Raw genomic sequence first — 23,120 nt, 5'->3', positions numbered from 1 at the left:
AACGCTGCTTGGTTTTGTTTGTGTTGTTTCACTTTGTAGCGTGCCTTAGTCCACTGCACATCTTCAGCTTGTTTTCAGTGCTGTGAAGAGGAAGATGTGCAACTCTGTGGTTGCTGTACTGGAAATACATCGAACGATTTGGGGTGTTCTTCCAAATGGAAACTTCCTTGTGCATGAAAGATTTATCTCCTTCTTGAAGCAGCTGTGTTTTTGCATGAACTGTTTTTCAGGTGATTACGTTCTTTCCTGCGTTGTAAAGGGCTGTTTGACACTGCTAGATATGAAGGTATATAGTTGAATCCTTCTAATACAGGATTGCTTGTTTCTCTTAAAGGTCTAATAAAAAAATAAAAAGACCATCTTTTCCTAAATGCATTTGCTGTTTTAATGTAAGTCTGAAGAGCGTAGTTGTATCTTTCTCACTTGTAAGTCTGGTGTGGATGTCCTGGAAGATCTGTGACTATCTGTGTTTGTTTGAATTCCCTCTCTTGGGCAGTTTGTGGATGGTTTGCTAGTACGTCTTTCTCGAAGTTCACTTTGGTAATGATGCTTATGACTGAAAATGGCTTGTTGAGTTGTGTGAGGAGACAATTATTTTGTTCTTTGTGTGGTTAATTCCTGGATAGTTTTCCAAAGAATCACAATTTTAGTATGAGATGGTCTACTAAGCAAGGAAAGAGCAAGGGTTTTTCATCCCTTCTTTAAATACAAAATACATATGTTGCCACTTACAGTGTTTGCCTCTTTTGTTGAGTTGTAATTCCAGGAAGACAATTTTTATACAGAGATGGAAAAGACTGGCATTTGATCAGGACGTGGATAATGAGAAGACAGATTACACCTGAAAACGCAGTATCTCAGTGGGGATTCCTTACTGTCTGCTTTGGCGAGGTGGCTGTGAAATGTCCTGTGGTTTCAGTGGTTTGCGTGACCCAGGAAGAGTTCCTTGTGTGCAGCTGCAGGGAGGCTTGCTGAGGTGCGGCTTGTGTTGCTGTGTTCAAATGAGAAGGTGCGCAGTTGGAGGAAGGAATATCATTGTGGTGGAGCAAGGGTTTGTTGAAATTGAGGGTTTTCAAGTATTTAATTCTTGTTCTTTGCCTTTGAAAGAGTAATTCATTCACCTATTGGTGATGGGAAAATTTGAAAGATTCTTTGGACGTTTTCTGGTTCTTTTTATATGCTTTGTGGAAGGCACATTCATGTCTCAGAACCATTTGAAAGCTGTGATGCAACTATCAGCAAGTCATACAGGTGTAAAGCATTAGAAAATGCACTCTTACTCTTGTGGTCGTTGTATGTCGCAGTGCCTTGTGGTGGTCACAGGTTTGAACTTTCTTTATATACAGTTCTTTGTGGACTGTTACTGCTGTTGTGTTGCCTGCATTGATTTTTGCCTCCATTTATTCTTTATTGCAGTCTAAAAGTTGGTTTTAATTGGTTGCCCACAGGATTGGCTTGGCTTCTGCTACTTGTTAAGAAAAAAACATCTGTCTTTGCAGGTAAGAGCCTTTGAATTGAAGACTTCTTTGTATGCTTATTGAGTATATCTTAAGAAATATTCGAAGCTTTTGGAATCTGTGAATTGGCATCAGAACACTTGGGTCAAATAATCTGTAGCTAGTCTCTGTCCTTTGACTCCCACTGGTGATGGGGGATCTGGCAGTGTTGTTCTTGTAAACAGAATTTTCTGCCAAACGAATGTTTTGTTGTTTCGTCAGCATGTGGTAGTCCGGAGCACTCTACCAGTTATTTTGCAGTGTTGGAAGATGTAGCTGCTTTGCTGCAGGCCACAGGTCTGCATGTTTCTAACGACTGGAGTTTAGAAGTGTACAGTTAGTGATTCTAATTAGATTTTGCAGCTTGTAAAGGGGTCAGATTAAGATAGTCATCTCTGAGCTGATTTGAGCCTAACAGGTTGATTTTAGCCTTTTTTTTTTTTTTTAAAAAAAAGCAAAACTGTAGTCTGCAACTTTAGCTGTTGCTAGACAGTCTCAGCCTGGATGCTTAAAATTCCTCCTACAGCACCAGTGTTACAAACTTTGTAGTCTTTGTGCAGGAATTGCCACAGATGTTGTGTATGCTTGTGTACTATGTGGGTACTTTAATACTCCCCAGGGACGATGTTGAATCTTCTGAACTTTTCTTAATTTGAAAAATGCATTCATCTCAAGAGGCTAGTCTGGTGTTTTCATCAGTTTCTGCATGTGACCCAAATTCTGTTTGTTTTACTGATTAGCACATAGATGGAAGAAGCAATATTATCATCGTGTACACCTTTTTCCAGTGTAACATCAACTTTTTTAGACGTTCAAGACATGAACATGCTGTTAAGGCTCATCAGATGAGTTAAATCAAGTTGATTATTGGCAGCCTGTTGCTCTCCATTTTTGATCTTGGCTTGCTAATGGAGATGGCTTGTCCATAGTGCAACTTTAGGATTTTGTGCTTCTGGTCTCTCCAAAACTATACCAAACACACAAAATGATTACAAAACCTACTTCTGCCTTCAAGTACCTTTTTGTACTAGGGGGGAAAGCAGGCAGCTGGAGAACACCTCTGAAACAGCTCAACAAAAGCCTTCTGTGCACGCTTACCAGGTGTGTAGGCCATGCTGTGTCCGAAGTTGATGTTGCCTCTGCATGGATGGTGATCTTTACAAGTGACCTGTGAAATATTTGAGCAGCCTTTGCTTTTTCATGAGTTGGAAAATTTGAGTGGGTCATTGTCTCCTCCTAAGTGCATTTTGGAAAAAATCGGACTTGTGGGTGCTTAGAAATGTGAAATCTGGCCCTCTGGTCCTTGTGATTTTTTTTCAAATCACAGAAGTGACACTAGTACTTTGTTAAAGCACTGAAATCCTGAAAAATTTGAAGCAGGTATGTTTTGAGTTGGCAAAGTATTTTTTGCCAAATAGATTTGATGGGGTAAGGTCATTAAAATTATTTTTATTCATACCATGCTACTGTTAGCTCTTGCTTAATAGCAAGCATTTGGTTAATACTGTGCATGGAATTAACTACGCTGGAGTCGCTGCAGCTAGTTTTTCTAGAAACTGTATGCCTCAGCAGCTGTTTGGGGCTTTTTGTCAACAGTAATTTAGTGAACCTAAATAGAATACTTAGTAACAAAACTTCAAGATGTCTGTTAGCATTTATAATGAAGTCTTGAATTTCATGCAAGATTGAAACACTTGCATTATCCCCTAAGTTACGTAAATGTTCAAATGCTGGAACTCCTCTGAAGGGTTCTTTTGTGACCTGTTAATTTGTAAATCATTAGTAAATGCAGTTATCTAGCAGATGTCAGTTCTGATAAAGAATATAGGATGTTCTGAACCAGCATATCTGAGCAGAAAAACCTTCCCAACTGGCTTTTGTTCAACTAATAGCCGTATCGGATTGTCATCCCTTTTGCATTAGTAAGGAAACAACTAAAAGTAATCTCCCATTTAACACAAGAAACTTCAAATGTCTAACTCCTGATACGTAAAAATTTATGAAACTCATTTCTTTGTGTCATGGGTAATAGAGGAAATGGAAACCTCCTAGCAAGATAGGCTGTTAGTATTATTTTAGTTTTCGAAGCATAGGTGCAAAACCGGGGATGCTTTTATACTGCTTGCCTGCCTCAGGGTCGTCTGATTCGAAAGCAGTCCTGCAGCATAACGTAGTAACCTTCAGTTTTACGATCGCCTGTGGTACGGCTTCCTTAAAATAGGCAGAGTTTTCATTTTAACCTTAGTTTCAGAGATTGCTGTCAACGTTAGGCAAATTTAAAATAAAACTACAGAATCCTTGAAAAATACTGCTGTTTCAAAACAGTGTAAAAAGTCTTACATGCTTTCTCAGGTGTGTACATAGCAGGCTTTTACTCTGGCCTGTTTTTTCCACATGGGGCAGTTATTTTGCTGTTGGAAAATGATCGGGCAATGAACTTCATTCTCAAGTTTAATGTGAGTATCACTGTAAGAGAAAAATGGAAGGTGTTGCTTTTGTTAGCTTGCTGTGGAGATGGGAAAGATGCTTTTAGAAAAATAATCGCCGAGGCTTAGTATATATTCCCCTTTCTGTTGCTGCCATCCTTTGGCAGGTTAGGGGTGTTCTTACCAGTATGTACAGCTAGAATTTTTTTTTTTAGACCTTCTTGTGTTCGTCTTGCAAGTTCACTCTCTCTTTCAAGACGCTGCAGTAGGCAGTCAGATGTTTGTTTGCAGCAGCTAGAGCAGCAGAGCTGACACTGAGCCAGTGGGCCCGTCTGCTGTTTGCTTGAGGGAGAAAGGTCCTCTGTGCTTCTCTGGTGGCACCTGGATGTGGGCCAGTGCCCTCTAATACCCCAGTACGTTGCTTCAGTTCAGCAGTGTGTGGAAGGGGTTAGCTCTGGTTTACTGGGCAACAGAACAAAATACTGCAGTACCCACTTGAGTGATCTGAAGTTCCATCATGCTTACAAAAGAATTGCTTCTGTTTTTTGCTGTAGAAGAGCTTTTACTCTTGTTTTCGTTAAATACTGAATTCAGCCTCACATGTTGGTGGTTGAATTGTTGGGTAGTGGCTTTACATAGTAAAGGATGTATGCGAGGCATGTCTACTCTCAAGCGGCTGGGAGACCTGGACAGGCAAATGCAGCTGACTGAAGGATGTGACTGTGTGCTGGGATACCATACCTAGCTGAATATGGAATGCTGGGAGGTAGTCACTGATGGTAGTCGCTCATAGCTGTGGCACACAGCCGGACGTCGTTGGTGGTGCGCTGCCTCCTGGTGTTGCGTTGTGTAGCTGGCTCATCCTGGGTTTCAGATGCTTCATAAACACCATTTGTACGTGACTAATGGGAGCCTTAGAGGTCTTCCATACAGATACTTAGCTGTCTTGTGCTGAGGACGTCAAGAAGTTTCAAAGATGAAGTGGCTCGGGTGGAACTAGGTGCTACTGCTGACTGTTTAGGATGTGAGGCTGGCTTCTGAACCGGTGCTAGTATTAATATGATGCTTTCAGTCTTTGTAGAAAGCTTGTCAAGCATAAGTGAGAATTACGTAGTTTCCTTTTTATCTTGAGCTTCTGATATGACCTCAGGCGCTTCTGTAGAGTGTGTACAAGGTAGCTGTCAAGATCTGCCTGTTCAGAATTGATCTTAAGCTTCTAGTAACCTCAGCTGTGGAGGTGAAAGTCATGTACTTGTGCCTGAGATGGAAGGTATAATACTAGACGGAACATCTGCAACTATTAAATAATTATACCGCGTTTTTGAAAGTTGTAAAGGCCAAATACCTAGCTAGGATATCCATAGATGTTAATTTAGTTTAGGCGAGGTCTGTATAGCCACAAAATGTCTGGGGCTAGTTAATAACGGTCACCTAGAGTTCTTGCCTTTGCTAGGAGAAAAATATAAGATCAGTATAAGCTAGGTGGTTCCTGTCAGGATGTTGTGTGAGTCTCACTGTTGCTAGTTGTGCATAATGGTTTTTTGTTCATAACCAACCTGCTGTTATGTTCCCAGTCATCTTCACCTGGCAGGAGATAAAATCCCTCCACAAATGAAAGAGGACTGTTTATTTCCCATAGGTGTGCAGAATTTTTTGCAGTCACTTTGCCAGGTACAGTGGATACCATATTGGTGTATGGTAAATAATTTTTTTTCTTGGCTAAAATATGAATTTTGCTTGTTTTCCATTAAATAATCAACTACTGATATCGCAGTTCTGATTTTTGCTGTTCCTTACTTTTTTTTTTTTTTTACTGACACTTGTGGGTCTTAGTTTAACAGTTATTTTGGAATTTCTAGTGCAAAATGTATGCTAATTGTGTTGGTAAATGTTTAATACTTCAATCTGTATGAAGTAAACAAATGTGTATAAGGAACTCGGAATATAAACATGCTTAATCTTTGCAAGATGATGTTAGGTGTATGTAAACAAATATAGTAGATGGTGTCTGTAGGTAATTGCCTGGTGTCATAAACACTAGTCTGACATAGCCGTTGCCTTTTCTCATCTGCAGGTGTGTGTTGTTTCAGCGCAGCATGGCTGTGGTCATCCGCTTGCAAGGTCTCCCGATTGTGGCGGGGACCATGGACATTCGCCACTTCTTCTCTGGATTGACCATTCCTGATGGGGGAGTGCATATTGTAGGGGGTGAACTGGGTGAGGCTTTCATCGTTTTTGCCACTGATGAAGATGCAAGGCTTGGTATGATGCGCACAGGTGGTACAATTAAAGGGTCGAAAGTAACACTATTGCTGAGCAGTAAAACTGAAATGCAGAACATGATAGAACTAAGTCGTAGGCGTTTTGAAACTGCCAATCTAGATATGCCGCCAGCAAATGCTAGCAGATCGGGACCACCGCCTAGTTCTGGAATGAGTGGAAGGGTTAACTTGCCTACTACTGTACCTAACTTTAATAATCCTTCTCCTAGTGTAGTTACTGCTTCTACTACTGTGCATGAAAGCAATAAAAACATATCCACATTTTCTACTGCCAGTATGGGGACTGCACCTCCAAATCTTGGGAGTACCTTTGGTAGCCCAACATTTAGCTCAACTATACCTAGCACAGCATCCCCAATGAACACAGTACCTCCTCCACCAATCCCTCCTATCCCAGCTATGCCATCTTTGCCACCAATGCCTTCTATTCCCCCGATACCTGTTCCACCTCCTGTACCCACGCTGCCTCCTGTTCCTCCGGTTCCTCCGATACCCCCTGTGCCCCCCGTACCTCCAATGACACCTATGCCTCCCATATCAGGAATGCCTCCTATGAATCCTCCACCCGTAGCGCCTTTACCCGCTGGAATGAATGGGTCTGGAGCAGCAGTGAATATGAACAGCGGCTTGAATCCATTGTTTATTGGTCCCATGAATCCTGTAAATCCTATCCAGATGAATTCTCAAAGTAATGTCAAGCCAATTCCAATCAATCCAGACGATTTGTATGTCAGCGTTCATGGAATGCCCTTTTCTGCAACAGAATCTGATGTGAAAGACTTTTTCCTTGGGCTCCGTGTGGATGCGGTCCATATGCTGAAGGATCATGTAGGTCGAAATAATGGAAATGGACTAGTTAAGTTTTTTTCTCCTCAAGATACATTTGAAGCACTGAAGCGAAACAGAATGCTGATGATTCAGCGCTATGTTGAAGTTAGTCCTGCGACAGAGAGGCAGTGGGTGGCTGCTGGAGGCCACATAACTTTCAAGCAAACCATGGGTCCCTCTGGGCAGTCGCACCCTCCACCTCCCCAGGCTCATCCTAGGTCAAAATCTCCCGGTGGGCAGAAAAGGTCGCGGTCGAGATCGCCCCACGAGCAGGGCTTCTGTGTTTATTTGAAAGGTCTTCCCTTTGAATCAGAGAACAAACATGTGATAGATTTTTTTAAAAAGCTGGATATAGTTGAAGACAGCATTTATATAGCTTATGGACCTAATGGGAAGGCGATTGGAGAGGGTTTTGTCGAGTTTAGGAATGAAGCTGATTATAAAGCAGCTTTGTGTCATCATAAGCAGTACATAGGGAATCGCTTTATTCAAGTTCATCCAATTACTAAAAAGGCAATGTTAGAAAAGATAGATATGATTCGTAAAAGACTGCAGAACTTCAGCTATGACCAGAGAGAAATCCTCATGAGTGCTGAGGGAGAACCAGGCCCGCCAAAATTGTGTGCACATATATCTAATATTCCATACAATATAACAAAAATGGAAATCCTTCAGTTTCTAGAGGGACTGGCAGTAGAAGAAAACTCCGTACAGATTCTTGTTGATAATAACGGGCAAGGTTTAGGACAAGCACTGGTTCAGTTTAAAGCTGAAGAGGATGCTCGTAAGGCAGAGCGTTTGCATCGTAAGAAACTGAATGGAAGAGATGTTGTTTTGCGTTTGATAACTGTGGAAGAAATGAGAGATATTGAGAGAAACCCACCATCTCAAGGGAAAAAGATACTGAAAATACCAATACAAGCAAACGCGGCTGTGCCACCGGGAGCACAGGGCGCCGGTGGGGATGAGCATGCATTCTTGGCGGGAAATTCTAAAGAGGCGAACAACGGTCCTCCGTTTAACTTCCCTGGTAACTTCGGCGGGTCTGGCACGTTTGGTCCCCCTCTACCACCGCCTGGAATAGGTGGCTTTCCTGATTCTAGACCGGGAATACCTGCAGTTGCAGCTGGCGGTTTACCTGGTGCGGGTATCGAGGTCCCGGGTTTTGCAGGTGGGCCTGCTAATTTGAGTGGACCGGCAGGTTTTGCAGGGGGTCCTCAGACTTTTGGTAACGGTCCTGGGAACCTAAGTGGACCCCCTGCCTTTGGTGCTGGCCCTCCGGGAATTGCTGGTGGTCTTGCACATTTGAGTGGACCTCCAGGGTTTGGACCTGGACCGGGAAATATACATATTGGTGGACCCCCAGGTTTTGGAACAGCGTCTGGGAAGCCAGGACCAACTGTCATTAAAGTGCAAAATATGCCCTTTACTGTTTCGGTGGATGAAATTTTGGATTTCTTTTATGGTTACCAAGTGATCCCTGGTTCAGTGTGCTTAAAATACAATGAAAAGGGCATGCCCACTGGAGAAGCAATGGTTGCATTCGAGTCTCGTGATGAAGCTATGGCAGCTGTTGTTGATTTAAATGACAGGCCTATAGGCTCCAGAAAAGTGAAACTTGTTTTAGGGTAGCTGTTAATATGAAGTAGCTGTAGAATAGATCTTCATAGTGCTGTGATAAATGCATCCGGATTGGTTTTTATAGTATTTCCAGGATAGAACCTGTGGATTGTTGAAACTGTAAAACGGATTGGTTTTGCTAAGACAGAGCACTGGGTTAGCCCTTCCATCAGAAATACTGCAAGGGTAGATGCGCAATGAATTTTCCTGAACAAATGTGTGGAGAAGCTGGACAGATTCTTACTTATCATAGAAGTTTGTTAAACTATACTGGACACAGTGCTTATCAAGGAATCTAGGTTGGTGTTACGTAGCTTCGGAGAAGGGAAATGGGTGAGGTCAGTGAAGCTCTTCGGTGGGTGCTCTTGCAAGCCATTGTAAAATAGATAGCTGTTTCTAGATTTGGTTAAAAGCTGCCTGAATTTGCTTTGTTTACAGGTCAAAGCTTTGTTTAAAGTCCTGATTTTACTCTGCAACTGAACGAATTCTCAGTGTACACAGATTAATTGTTTTGTGTATGTATCTTTATTTTTTCCAAGATTCTCACTGTATGAACAGTTGAATTATGCCCATTGCTGATGTGTCTACCAAACTAATTCCTATAAGTATGAGCAGAATCATTCTGTAAAATTCAAGCTGTTCTTTGTGGAATAACCTTTAGTTATTTATATATTGCAATTATAACTGTGCAGAATAAGACTTTTGCCACAAGTGTAGCTGACCTCGAACATTATCATATGAGTTTTGTAGTACACTTATAAAACATTTGCAGTAGAAGTAACGACTCGAAAACGCTCATTGTTTAAGTAGCTTGATTTGTTAGGATTACATGAATCAGTTGGAGTAGGGTCTTTGACGCTAGTTGGGATATTGATGTTGTATTTCTAACGTGTCTCGAACTCCTTACGTAGAGTCTCTGCTAAGAGAACCAAAGTGGTGATTATTAGTAGAAGATTGGAGTCTAGCTAAAGTTTTAAATTAGTTTATATATGAAAGAAGCTTTTGTCTTCAGCAACTCTGTGAATTACTGCTATGGGTGAATTCAGAGATAAAATTTATTTTTCTCCAAAACTTGAAAATACTGAGTTTACTATATATTTTTGCAATAAAGTTGTGCTGTTGTATTCAAAGTCTGTAAAGAGTTGCCGTTTTCTTTGCTGTGCAGTAAAACCTTCTGTGGAAAAACACAGAATTGGGAAGGAAGTAATTACAGAAGTGAAAAGTGGAATTCTTTTGGTTCATCCCTGCTTAGCTTACGATAAATTTTGACTTGGGCATTGCCTGAAAAAAATCCTACTATTCCCTGCAAATCATTGTACTTAAACATAGTAAACTTTAATCCATTTTGGTTTTTGGACTAAGGAAAACAGTGCCTTTTGGTGTTGCTTATCATGGAACACTGAAGTGTATGGTCAGGCAAAATGGCGAGGTGCAAGTGGCAACAGTTTTATTCCCGCGGTGTGTAGGGGAGATTTGAAAACCTGTGCAGCGCTGCGTCCCGAGAGGAGTTCACAGTACAGGAGTCTGTGGAAGGATTGTACAAAGGTGTACTTCAATAAAGAGGCGGTCGCATTACACAGATGCTTCTGTAATTCATTAGCATAATTTTGTTTTGACAGATTACTAGGTGGTCCCAACTTTGGAAAAGTCATGTGATTTGTATATACTGTTTAAAATTAAGCCTCCTGTTAATAAAACTGTCTGTCTCTGAAGCTTCATGTTATGCGTTTCAACAGTCTTTGGGAGTAATGTTTAAACAGCAGATCTTTGTTTCTTTTTTTTTTTCTTTTGAAAGTCTGAAAGTACTCTTGCTGATGTCAGAAAGATGTGTGATTAGGAGTCAAGCCTTTCAGTTTATTTTTAAAGTTTTGCTCTTTGTTTTTTAAACAACTTTTATTAAAGTTTCATACTATATTGGAGTTATTTGGGTGCTTGTTTCTTCACGTTTCACATTAGAATAAAATTACTGAAAAGGAAAACTTGGCTTCATTGTTCACGGAATTGATTTAAGATATCAGTGTGTGTTGACTTGCGGAAACTGGTGATAACTTTTTTCAAGTTCAAATGGATCACAACAGTGCTTGCCTTGTTGTGAAATGGAATTAACCTGCGGGTGTCTGGAATTAGGTACACGGTTCTGTGTTACTTTGGTAATGGATACAGGGTTCCTAGTGTTTGTGTGAGACGCAGCGTATGCTGCGAAACATGCTTGTGTGCCTGTTCCGTTGGACTTTCGAAAAGTGCAGGTTGGTTTTGGAAATCTTTAATTTTCTAATTGCTGGTTTTCTGTACGATCTAAAGATGTTTAAATGTGGGTCTAAAAAAAGTGCAAACCGATACAAAAAGCCATTGGTGTTGCGAACACTGACATGGATGGAACGCTGAAGTGGAGGATTTGGGGTGGAGGAGGGGCTCTTCCATCTTGCCATGCCGTTGATGCTCCATATCTTTGAGCATAAATTGGTAGCAAATTGGTCAGTAAATATCCTCCCTTCTTCCTTGAGAGTAGGCCCTTGGAAAAAATAGGGAGTTGTGGCATATTTAGAAGTTCTGTGTGTACTGTAAATAGTACAGCTGCTGTCCCAAATAGTTACGGTTGATCCTTTAAAGCGTGGAAGGAAGCATTCATTGTCGAGTGTCGCTTGCAAACGTAAGAGGTTTTCTGTAACAACTTGCTTTCATGTTAGAAGCGGCCTTAAACTGCGTGTCATCCTAAATTATGAAGGATGCCATTATAGTAACAGACTGCATGGCTAGATTTGATATAATAGTTTACTTTGATCATCTTTATATTTGTGAGCAGCCTTAAAAATAAGGGGTTGGACCTCTGAGGTCCCGTCTCCAACGTGGAAGGGGTGTAATTGCCCTTGCATGTACACCTCAAGGCTGGCTGCTAACCAGGCAGCAACAGAAAGAATCAGCTAATGGACACTGCTCAAATGTGCTGTTGTTTTGGCCTTGATGCTTTGAGTGTCAGGAACTGACAGCCTGCTTAGCCTCGCTGGAACGATGCAGTCGGTGACACTGATGGCCCAGTTTCTTCAAGTTATGGAAAGAAGGTACATGTGTTTTTGTATCTGGCCAAGTTGGTGTTTTTAGCAGTTCCTTAAGTGTTAGGGTCTAAGTACTACTTGTAAAAGAAAAAAGGAAAAAAAAGAAGTGATAAAGTGTTACATTCAGACGTGATTTCTGTTAAACATACATATTTTTGTCATCCCATTCACAAGAGAAAGTATGAATGTAGTAAATTATTCAATTATAAACTTGAGACCTACATGGAAGAACTGCAATGATTAGATGAAAGTGTGACTTCAGAGTTACCAGGTTTTCAAGCAGTTACACGTAAATGTCGCAGTCCAATTTTGTTTCTAACACAAGTCAATTCTGTAATATTACAGACGATGTTAAAGCCCGTTCCTCATTGATGAATTGTTGCCACGTTCTAAATGTAGACTTACGAGAGGTTTGAGGCTTTGTAGGCTTAAAGAAAACTGAAGGATCCTTCTTGCTTATTCTAAGTAGCATTCCTTTCATAGCATTTAATGTTTTCCTTGAATGCCTGTGCTCTGAATTTGTTGAGTGGAGAGGAAGATCGATGCAAAAATGTGTAGTCATGCGCCAGTTGACGTTGAAGGTCTGCCTTCTGAAGAGCAGACGTGCTGGTCGGTTCTGCCGAGTTGGGCAGGCTGTCCTTACAGAAGTTGTTGCCTATACTGTGTGAAATCAGCAGTTTGTTTTGCCGAGTCTGTTCTGGTGCAGTAAAGACTGCAGAAGCTCAGAAAAAGAATATTTTTCCAGTTACCTAGACACACCAGTGGTGCATTAACTGTAAATAACAATTTTGGTTTCTGTGTTTTGTTCGTCCTCAGTCTTCTGCTGTGGTGGTTCCAAAGCTGCTGCTTCCTTCAGCAAGTGCTGTCGGTCCTCGGCGTGTTGTGCAGCAGTGTGCGCCTCTGAACCGTGTTCGCCGTCCGATCTGCAGTGTTAACCTGCTACGTATTGTGGGGTGCTTAAAGCCTCTCGTTGGACAGCGGACCGCTCTTAGGGTGCAGTGGGTTTAGCATGATTATCCGGATATGTGGGTTAGACCCTGAATCAAAGGATTGTGATTCCTGTTTAACACAGACTATAGCGCAAGCGAAAGACTGGTTTCTGTCTTGGATGAGATAATTGGTTGGAAGGATGCAGTTTTGCAACTGGCTTGGTATATGGGGTAGCATTTAGTTTGAGTCTAGACATACACAAATGAGTTTTATGTCAGTTTGCTTCTTTACACATTGTGCAAGTCTTTAAAAAGAAAAGAAACAAATGCTAAATTCTGTTGCTGTAAGAGGTTTTTCAGAAGCGGTGCCTTGGGCCTGGAAGTAGTGTTGCCAAATACATTTGCTTGTCTTTGCCCCTTTGCAGGTTTGCTGATGCTGACTTCTGTTCTGTGGCTGTATGTTCGTTCATGGTTTTGGGAACACTGAGCCAGCGTTTGTGTACAAAGCGAATGACTCTTCCTCCCAGAGGAAGAGGAAGTGAAACTGTCTGTTAAAAGCTTCTGCAGGAAGAGTAACCTCAAGGGGTGCTCTTCCTATCTGTTTTTGGCAGCAAGAACATGATTGTAGGTGAAAGGTTTGGCTTTCCCACGGAATGAAAATCTGTCAGTTGGTAGTGTGCGTTCAGCTTACGGATTGTGGCTGTGTACTGAACTCCACGGCTCGTTCCCTGTCTTGTGATCAGGTAGGTACACGGTAGCTTATTTTCCGTGCAGGTGACTTTGTCAGTAATTTTCTTGGAGCTTTGTTACTGCGTGGGGTGTTTGGGTGTTGTTTGTGCAGGGAGCGCTTCCTGCTTTCCTGAGTTGGTGCTTTTCACTCAGGGCTATAAATACCATATGTAAGAAAAGTAGCCCTGAAAGTGTTCCTTTTCCATAGCTCCGGACTGAATACGGGTGTCCGATGGTTTAGTTGTGACTCTTTCCACTCACTGCCACTTAGGTCTGTGCAGCTTCCTTTGTTGTCATTCTTCTGTTTTTATATATGGATTCACAGCATGGCAGCATAGGAGGGAGGCAACCGGCCGAATTCTGACCCGAGTTCCTCTGCTGCTGCTGCAAGTCAAAGCGTACTCCTTTGTTTTACTCTCGTATGCTCTCATATCAACAGCCTTAAGTTCAAATGGTCTCACCAGTTGCTTCCCAAATATATTAAAGCAAGCTTTCAGAAGCAGCGAATGTATTCTTGTTTAATGTGAGCCCGGTTTCCACCAAATCAGTTTTGTGACTCTCTTGTTTACGGCACTCACACCAGCTTCACTGTTTTTTCCTCAGCTTTTGGGAAGTCTTTTGCTACGAGTTACCAGTGAACTAGACTGTAGTTCTTCATTTAGTTGATAATAGATCACAGCCAGAATAACGTCAGCGGGTGGAGTGGGGATTATCGTAGTGTACACGGCTGAGGGAGTACAATTTCTCTATAAAGCTTAAAATTTAGGACTTGGAAGGCATGCACAGGGGAACCAGGAATTGATTCTGCCTAAAACTCTCTTGCTTGGCATAGTATGGCTTTTTGGACCTGTTGCTGCTTCTGGAAGGCTGGTGACTTTGAAATGTTCATACTGTAGTCACAGTATTGTTAACCAAAGAACTGGTGGGGTGGTATCACTGATTTCTGACCATCTGAAGGTAGGTGGAACTTCCAGCTAGCTATTTCATAGTTTTGACCAATTAGTTTCATTTCAGCCATTTCCCATTAAATGTTGACTATGTAGATGTAGCGTTGCTCTGTGTGACAGTAGGAAGCTTAGAAATGTTTGCTAGTCACTCAGAAATGAAGGCAGATTTTGGGAGGAAAATAGCAATATAGTCAGAACCTAAACTACATGAAGAATTTCTTTTAGGTAATTTTGATTGAGTGCCTTTTACGATAAAATTCATAGGACTTTGTCAAGCCTCTGTGTGGCGTCTTTTTGCTTAGTGACCTTCTTGCTGCATTTGTCAGAATGTGCTCCATAATGTGAGCTTTTTATGAAATTTTTGTTTTCAGCACTGTAACCAAAGCATTGCTCCTTGATTTGATGAGAAGGATGGATACGGAATGTGAAAAGTCCTTGTTTGTTTGAGCAGGAAGCTCAGCTTGAAAGTGAAAACGGTGGTTGCGGATACCATTTCATTATTAGCCAACCAAAAGGGCAGTATTTATAAACCCTGTGTTCTTGAGGAACACTAATGCAACCAGCTACAAAAGCAAAGAGGGTAATGACAGTAAAACTAGGCGCTGGCAGTCCGTTGATTGCATGTAGGGGAAACCCCCTTGAAGGGGGAAGGCAGAAGTGTTAAGCATTACCAATTCGGTTGCCTAAGATTCCTCCAGCACGTTCCAGCATTGCTGCAGAGCCAGTCTGCTGTGTTACAGGTCCAGTCTCAGGCGAATAAATGGCGTGGTTTTTATAGCACTTAGCGCTCCTTTCATCTGTAGACATGAATGCTTTTAAGAGGTGAGGTGAGCGTGTATGCAGGGTGGTGGTGTATAGCTAACTTGTCTCCGAGTAACCAGTAGGTCAGCGGCAGTGTTTTCGTCCGCACGTAAAGGCGAGTCAGCATTGACAGCAGTGAAGTGGCATTAGGGTTGAAATCGAAAGGTTGAGGCCAAACTTTAACTCTTCAGCTTTAGTAAAAAGCACCAAGTGATGCCCTAATCTAATGAAACTTCAGCCCTGAGCTCGTGTGAAGAGGCGCAGAACAAAACAGTGAGTATATAGTTAAATTCTTAAACTAATCTGAAATTTAAATTCAGTTGTTAATGACAGAATGTAGGAGAAGTAATTGAACTACACGGTTTGCTGTTAAACAGTTAAACTCGAGCCCTGCCCAGTCTTGCATATTCTTAGATTGTAAATCAGAATTGGTTTTGATGGTTGAGTCTGTTTTAAGGTTTTTAAAGGCAGCTGTAGTTGGTGTCACGTCACATGTAAAAGCATTTTGAGTAAACTGGTTGCATCTCTTAAAGAAAAAAAAGCCTGTCAGGTATATCTGAAAAATTACATACACAGCATCGTGACACACTGCACAAATGTCCTGGATTTTTTGAAGGCCTTTTTTGTCATCTGGACACTCATCCTTTGCTTTGGGTGATGCGACACCACATTTTTGTTAAAAGGTGGTAATCGAAATGGCGTTTCTTCCTTGCAATGCAAGCAGTATGTTGTGCTATTTCTTTGAATGAGAAGGTAGTATTTGGCTACCGTAACTACTCCAGGAGCAGAAAGGAGAGTGTGCAGACAGTGTTTTCCTTCTGCCAGGTGGCTTGTGCTGCTTTTCGTGTTAAAATTTGTCCTTAGTTGTGCCTGTAAAAATCAAGCAGAAATAAATTGTCTGAAACCAAAGATGTTTTGATTTAAACAAAACCAAAAAAGCAATGTGGTAGCAGAAGGCTGATGGTGATTTAGCTTCTGCACTGCTTTTCAGAGTTCAGTGCTTTTGACTATACCTTTATTTCTTCCTCTCAACAAACTGAATTTTACATTTGTTTCTCCTGCCTTGTGCTACTAAGCTACATAAAACAGTTGCAGAGATCCTGTGCAGCCTGCTGTAGGTGACCCTGCTTCGGCAGGGGGTTGGACTAGATGACCCACAGAGGTCCCTTCCAACCCTGAACATCTGTGATTCTGTGTAATGTAAATCCTAGTAAGAGTTTGCAGATAATGTTACATCTCTCCAAAATAAGAATATTTTCTGTGCAGTGACTTGACTGAATACGACCGTAGTATCATCATTTAACTCTGTTACGGTGAAAGGTGAGAGGAATCCCTGTAATCAAGTTCTGTGCCAGCCATGGAGTGGTGGTGTAGCATGTAGCCTTCCTTGTTGGTCTTGTTTAGTCTTGAAAAGATAGTAAGAACCCGTTGTTCTGAATGTTTTTGAGCAGCGCACGCTCCAAGTTCGCTTACATGTATACCATGAAAACAGATACCGTTTTAGTATTTTTGTGATCTTCAAATTCCTCTGCTACTGCAGTAGGTACACATAAAAGCCCTGCTGGTGAAGAATCTGCGGTGAAGAAACTGCTAACGTGCCAAGGCTGTCTGATACTGTGTCCTGGCTGCCGGTGTCTGGGTTATTCAGGTGTTCTCTCCCTGTGTGGATGGTGTGCTGCTGCCCAGAGGAGGTCCAGCTGGCAGCCTGTGCTGCCAGCTTCCACCTGATGGTGGTAACTCCAGGTTTCTCTGCTTGGAGTGAATGTAATTCAGCTCATGCTTTCACAACTGTTACATTTACCCAGGTTTTTCACTAGAGAGGTTTTTGCTCAGAGAACTTACCTTTTCCTTAGTTTGGGCATATTTATTAAAAAATTGTTGGAACTATTCATTTGACTCAGCGAAAATAACGATGCTCAGCGGTGGGAGCATCGAAGGCTTACTGGGACTGGGTTGTAGGGGTTTTCAGGTTCTTAGCTTGCAGTGCGGTGTTTTGTGAAGGGTGTGGAACACCTTTGTAGCAAATCCAGACTTAATGACAACAGACTTTTTTAGGGTATAGGTTCAAAAGTACTGTGGTTAGCAGACATGGAAGAAGCACTTGAGGAAAGACCTGTCTGCCTGCAGCTGTGGCGTCGCTTCCCGTGAACGCAGGGGGTGGTGTGCTCGTTGCGGCCCGCTTGGCACTGGGACGAGTGGAAGGGCGTGAGTCTGTTGTAACGGGTACACTGGCAGGAGAAGGTGGATCTGGAGGAGAACAGAAAAGGGACACAAGGTCAGTGTGGTGCTTTGTGACCTTTAAATACTTGTGCTCTTAGTCTGGGTGGGGGAGAGAAAACTGGTGAAATTGCTGGCCAAATCCTTTCCTTTGGTCTGCTTCCTTGATGCCGGGTTTTTGTGGTGGTGGGGTTTTTTTTGTAGGTTTTTCTGTTTTGAAGCATGATTATTCTGCAGCAGGTTAGGATGGAGAGGTGAAGATGTTCATACTACAGATGGTAATAAGTGGCAGAAAAGTATTCTGCGGCTGTGAGTCTCTCTCTTAAGCAGCAGCGTATATGCGAAAGGAGAAAGAAGAACCGGGACAGTGTTGGCATAAGAAAGGCTGAACTTGGGATGAATAAATTGAAGCAATCAGTTTCTTATGAGCACTGCAGAAGCAATATAATGGGATTTTTTTACCAGATCGAATTTCACGAGGTGCTAGATTCAGGACTGAAGTCCGTAAGGAAGAAAGCCTGAATTAGATAACGTGAGAGACAGCGTGGTTCTGTAACGCGTGAGAACTTGAGAGGTCGCTTCTGCTTTGTGTCTGTACTCGTTTTTTAGGCAGGAGTTGTCACTGTGCAGTAGTACCCCACATTAATTCTTTAGACTATTCTGTTGCCCTGGAGTTATCTCAGCCTTTTTTTGGTGATCATTCAGCAGTGCAATACAAACAAGAAATACGGCAAACTTTTCATTAGCTAAGTGGCTGTTGGTACTGTGCAGTCACCAGAATTGTTCAGTAATGTGAATTTGTTTGATAAAACGGCAAAGATTGGTGAAATGAATTGCTGGCATATTTCTTTCTACAGCCTTGTTTTGAACTCCTGCTGTTCATACAGTGTGTACTGGTGTAAACAGATGGACCTTAACGAGTTACTGCCTTGGAGTCACCTGCAGAATACTGTGGCTACGTTTGGGGGAGTGGGTACAGTCCCGCGGGCTCTGCAGTAAGTACAGGATGGTTTAGACTTCCAGCCTTTGGGAAGGGTGGAGCTTGCTAAAGGGGTTGGCAGAATGAATGCCGAGACGTCGCCTCAGCAGCTGTGGGTGCGCGTGAGAAGTGGTGTGTTGAGGTACTTGCAGATGAAGCTGTGGTGTTGGTGAAGAACCAAAGAGGAGGAGTATGGTGTAGTCTTCAATCTCAGCTGAAGGAGTTGGGACTGAGAAGTGGAGGAGCCATAGCCAGCTTGATTTGTTTGGGGTATGAGACGGAGTGTTTGGTTATTTGTGCCTGATGTGGGAGGAGCTGCGATGTTAAGGGAAGGGAGAAGGCCTTACTTGAGAGGGGCAAAGATTTGCAATGCAAAATGACATGTTTGGAGTTGTTACAAAGGTCAGAGTCATTGAGCTTTAAAGTCTGTTTTTCAGTTGTTTTTTACATTTCAGTAATAAATATTTGAGAATCATGGATGGGGTGGAGCAGATGAATAAAAGAATATGAAAGGAATGGAGAAAATCTTACTTGGTGGGAGAAGTCAGCGCTTCTAGGACTGCAGTTACTGTTCCAACTTTTCATTTGCATGAAGAGCTTGGAAAAGTGTCTTAGGTTTTGCTTTAGGTTAATTTGACCTATCAGTTTGTTTACTTATTTCTCATAAAAGTGGGCAGTATATGTAGTAAAGGCATACAGAGACCTTTCTTTGAGCTTGTTCGTTGTGGTTAAGGGGGATATTGGTGGTGTGGAAGGTGAACACTGAGCAGTGCAGAGGTGAACTTGTTGAAGAAGGTGGCGTTTCCCTAGAGCTGGGACTTGGCTGTTGTTCCTTGTGGGGGAAGCTGCAGTAGAGAAGGTGAAATGACTGAAGTTCTTGTTCGCATTTTCTGCTGGAAATTACAAACCCATTTGTGATTTTTGTGCTTTATTTCAGCTTTTTTTTTAGACTGCTGTAAACTTGTTATTTTTATTATTGTATGGCTGTTATATATATTACATAGGTAGTATGGTACAGCTGTTCTATTAACGTGTAGATGTGGTGCTCGGGGACATGTGGTGGGCAGTTGGACTTGATGGTGCTGAAGATCCTTTCCCACCTAAATGGTGACGCGGTTCCGTAAGCAGGAGCTTCACCTTGCCGGTCCGTTGCTGGGAGCGGCTCGGAGGTCGGCTGCCGCAGCGCAGGCTCAGCACTTGCACCTGCGGGCTGCCGTCGGGTGCACAGCCCCCAGATTCTCGTGGGGATGCTGGTGCTTCAGGGTTCCTGTGGAAACAACTCGGTAAGAACTAGGGGATGACTTCGTGTGTGTCCGGCAGTGCCTGGGGTGTGCAGCAGTCGGTAACCCCTTAGCAGAGGGCTGGTAGTGGAATTGGGAGCCAGGGAAGGCTGGGCTGGGCTGGCGGCCGGGCTGCTGCTCACGCTGGCTGTGGCTTGGAGTGCTTCGGTGTGAGCACAGCTGGGACGCTTATCCCCCACGCCCCGTAAGGAAACCCGTGTCATCTTTCTTCTGTGTGTCCATCCTCTCATCCCTGAAAACGAAGGCCATCTGATAGACCATGGACACGGAGTCAAGCTGCCAGAGCAGTTTGGTTAGAAAGGTGTTCTTAATAGTATTCAGTATCCTGTTTCTTTGTGAACAATTGGCAGATGCGTTTTGTTCCATGTTTTATGTCAAATTTGTAATAGTAGTTAATTAACTCCCTTCCCACAAAGTTTTGATTGATCAGGCAAAATGTGTGGTGGCAGATAACTTGGGACGCAGTATGGAGAATACTGATTTATTATGCGCCTGTAGTAATGCTGCTTTTAACCGTCCCTGCTCCAAACCTCCAGGAGTGATGAAATGGTAGAAAAAATTCTAGCCATTTATATTCTGTGCAGAGCTTCTGGGCTGTGGGATGAGGCTCTGTGAACCATGGAAGAGCTGGTGTGCTGGAAAGGGGCTGTATTTACTGATGATTTTTGTGGATTGTGGTCCTTCTCATGAGACTCTCTTAATCGGTTTAAAATAAAGATGGGTTTTAGTGCATCTAGTGATACAAACCAAGCTTTATGATTTTTTTCTAGAGCCTTATAGGGTTCAGGGAAGTAGGATCATGTTAGAATTTTTATTTTGATAATATATTTAGAAAGTGATGCTGACACTACCTTGACACCAGTGTCAGCTTTGTAATATCAAAACCTGAAATGTAACAGGCTGTCCCTTGAAAATTGAACTAATAATCTGAGAAAGCATTGCTTCTGATGGTCTGCGTGTTGAGGGACCACAGCAGGAGGAGAGCAAAGCTGTTTTGAACGAGGTGGGGTGATGACTGCAAGAGGTGGGGTTAAGCCAAGCAGTGGACAAGGAGGGGACTGCGCTAGGTGGCTGGGAAGTGCAGGATCCGTTGGCTGGGTTGGTCCGTTACGTCTGCTGCTGTGTTTGCTGCGTTGTTGGGCAGCGTACGGCCAAGATGGTGAACAGTGCAGCTGGTACCTGCTGCGGGCAGGGTTGCTGCCATTTCTGTTGTGGTTGTGAGCAGAATGTAAGGCAGAAGCTATGGTCAGCCCAGTACAAAATCAGCTCATTGGAAATCCGCTGTCCTTAAGCACATCTGTTAAAGCCTCAAGCTTGAGTTAACAAGGTTCTTAAATTGATATGTAATACTTGGTGTACACTGAAATAGAGCATGTTGGGTATCCTGTACAGAGTGGTGTTGTTGATGAGAACTTCAGTGCGATTAACTAGAAACAAACTGCGGGTTTTCGTGTGCTGCATCTTTGCTTATATTCCATCTGATGTGGAGCAGTGAAACAAAAATGACCCACAAGACTGGATTCTGCGATAACGCTAACATTTTTCTCTACAAATACATTGTTCCTGGCATTACTAAAAATACTGCCGGTGGTGTCTGATGCCGTGAAGTTACTAGATTTTTCTTCTCCTCCGGGTGACTCCCTGGGTTCTGTGAGCTGCCATACTGGGGTGATCTGAGTCACAGCCCCTCTGTCGCCCTGTGCTCCGCTTCTCCCCCCTGTCCTCCCCAGCCCCAAGGGAAGGGGCAGCCTCTGGCTTTCAGGCTTAGTGTGCTATGGAAGAACAGAAAAATAAATGCTGTGATTCAGTAATTCTCACCCTGTGCGGTGCAATGCTTGATCCTTTGTCGATTAAATGGTGGCTCCTGCTGCAGAGGGATGAGTACAGAGGAGTTGGTTTGTGCTTCAGACATCCATGTATGGCATTCTGGGGAAGTGCGAGACCCTGCAAAGCTCCGAGTTGGGACAGTTAAAACCTTTCAGCAGTCTTGTTCTGGAGCTTGCTTCAAGCATCGGTGGACAGTGCTTTCTTCCCTTACGTTTGATTTGCTTTTACGCTTTGGTTAAGCTGAATCTCTAGAAGAATAATTATAAATTAATAGTAGACTTGTCTGTGGAGTTGATTTTGTTAACATTGGAGAATGTTCTTTTCTGTATGCGAGGCAGTTAGTTGATTTTTCTGTAGAATCATGTGAAAAGGGTTGGAAGTTCTGAAATGCTTATATAAACCTTCAGAACATAGCAGGCAATTCCTTGGTCTTCTGAATGTGTAACACGGATCTCGTACGTGATTTTCCTAGGATGTAGCATTTTTTTTGTCTCAGTTTGATTATTCAGGACAAAAGTCTTTACTGGTGTGGTTCAGTTCCGTGTAGAACAGCTTTGGAAATACGGGATTTATCCTTCCATGTGTATTGCACAGCTATTGGAGTTCATGATCTTTAAAGGGAAGAGGCGGTATGCACAGTAAAAATAACTTAAACTTTTTAAACTGGACCTTCGTTTGGTTGTCTGAGCACTTGTTAAAGCCTGCTTAGTGCAGAGCCTTTCTGTGTTTTACGTGAAGAAGTGGGAATGGCATCTGGTTGAGCAGTGAAAGACTTGGACTTCTCTGGAGTATGTGACCAGGACCTTATGGACCTCTGTGGATAGTATTTTGCTCTAGAGTTTGTAGGGTAACATGGGTGATGTATTATTTTTCCTCAAAATGTGGTGTTATGTGCAATTCTAATGACAAAAAATGCAGGTGCCTGGTGGATCTGCAGCTGAGTGTTGGAAACTCTTCCCTTGAGAAAGGAATGTGCAGAATTTGGCCCCAGATGAAACTTCGCAGGCGATGCCCTTCAACAGTGAGATCCCCGAGGTGCGAGAGCGTTGGGTCAGCTGTGTGTGGCTGTTGCCATACGAGGTGTTGATTGTGGAGGTGTGACAGAACCCCAGGTGTGATTTTTACGGGCTGTTTCGAACAACTGCGCTTACCCAGTGCCTTGCTTACCCTGCCTTTTTTCCTGAACCTGCTACGCTGGGCTGCACCCAGTGGCTCCGTTTTATGTATTTTGAATAGAGTTTGGATTTATTGTCACATTTTTAGTTTGTTTTTACTTGACAAACTGAGTTTCTGCTGCTAGAATAATTTTGGACTGTGGGACTTCCAGACCATGCTGTACCTTAATCTGCCAGTGGTGAGCAAGTTCGAGAGATCCCTTGTTAAATTGACATCATTGCAACCCATTAAGGATCAATCTATAATAAATAATTGGATGTGTTTTAATACCTTTGTGGAAAGCAGTTGGCTTTAGCTGCTGATTCTGCTTTGGAAATACCAGTTGTCTTCTGTAAGCCAGAAGTTTCAAATAATAGACATCAATATTAGTTATCAGGGGTGGCTGTGAGGGGGGGAAATAAGAAATCAGTGAATTCTAGAATTTCTGGAACTATTGGAAAATAGAGAAATTTGAGTATTTCAACAGATGTAAATAATATTCTGTCATAGTAAATATTAATTGTTGCAAA

The 23,120-nt window shown here is 42.6% G+C and overlaps 1 protein-coding gene across 3 annotated transcripts in view; it reads left to right on the top strand.

Annotated features, from left to right (window-relative positions):
* Nucleotides 1-23,120, top strand: part of RBM12 (RNA binding motif protein 12) — a 45,567-nt gene that overhangs the window by 1,368 nt on the left and 21,079 nt on the right. The window contains exons 2-3 of one of the 3 annotated variants that reach the window (XM_075438943.1): nt 1,417-1,499; nt 5,997-8,652. In XM_075438943.1, coding sequence (XP_075295058.1) covers nt 6,019-8,652 — 2,634 coding nt within the window. In that variant the 5' untranslated portion in view covers nt 1,417-1,499; nt 5,997-6,018. Of the gene's footprint in view, nt 1-1,416; nt 1,500-5,996; nt 10,632-23,120 lie in introns of those variants that run through there. The other 2 variants (XM_075438941.1, XM_075438942.1) reach the window with 2 other exon arrangements.

Source organism: Opisthocomus hoazin, chromosome 18 (genome assembly GCF_030867145.1).
Source record: "Opisthocomus hoazin isolate bOpiHoa1 chromosome 18, bOpiHoa1.hap1, whole genome shotgun sequence".
Lineage (NCBI taxonomy): Eukaryota > Metazoa > Chordata > Aves > Opisthocomiformes > Opisthocomidae > Opisthocomus > Opisthocomus hoazin.
This window is presented reverse-complemented; position numbering and strand designations above follow the sequence as displayed.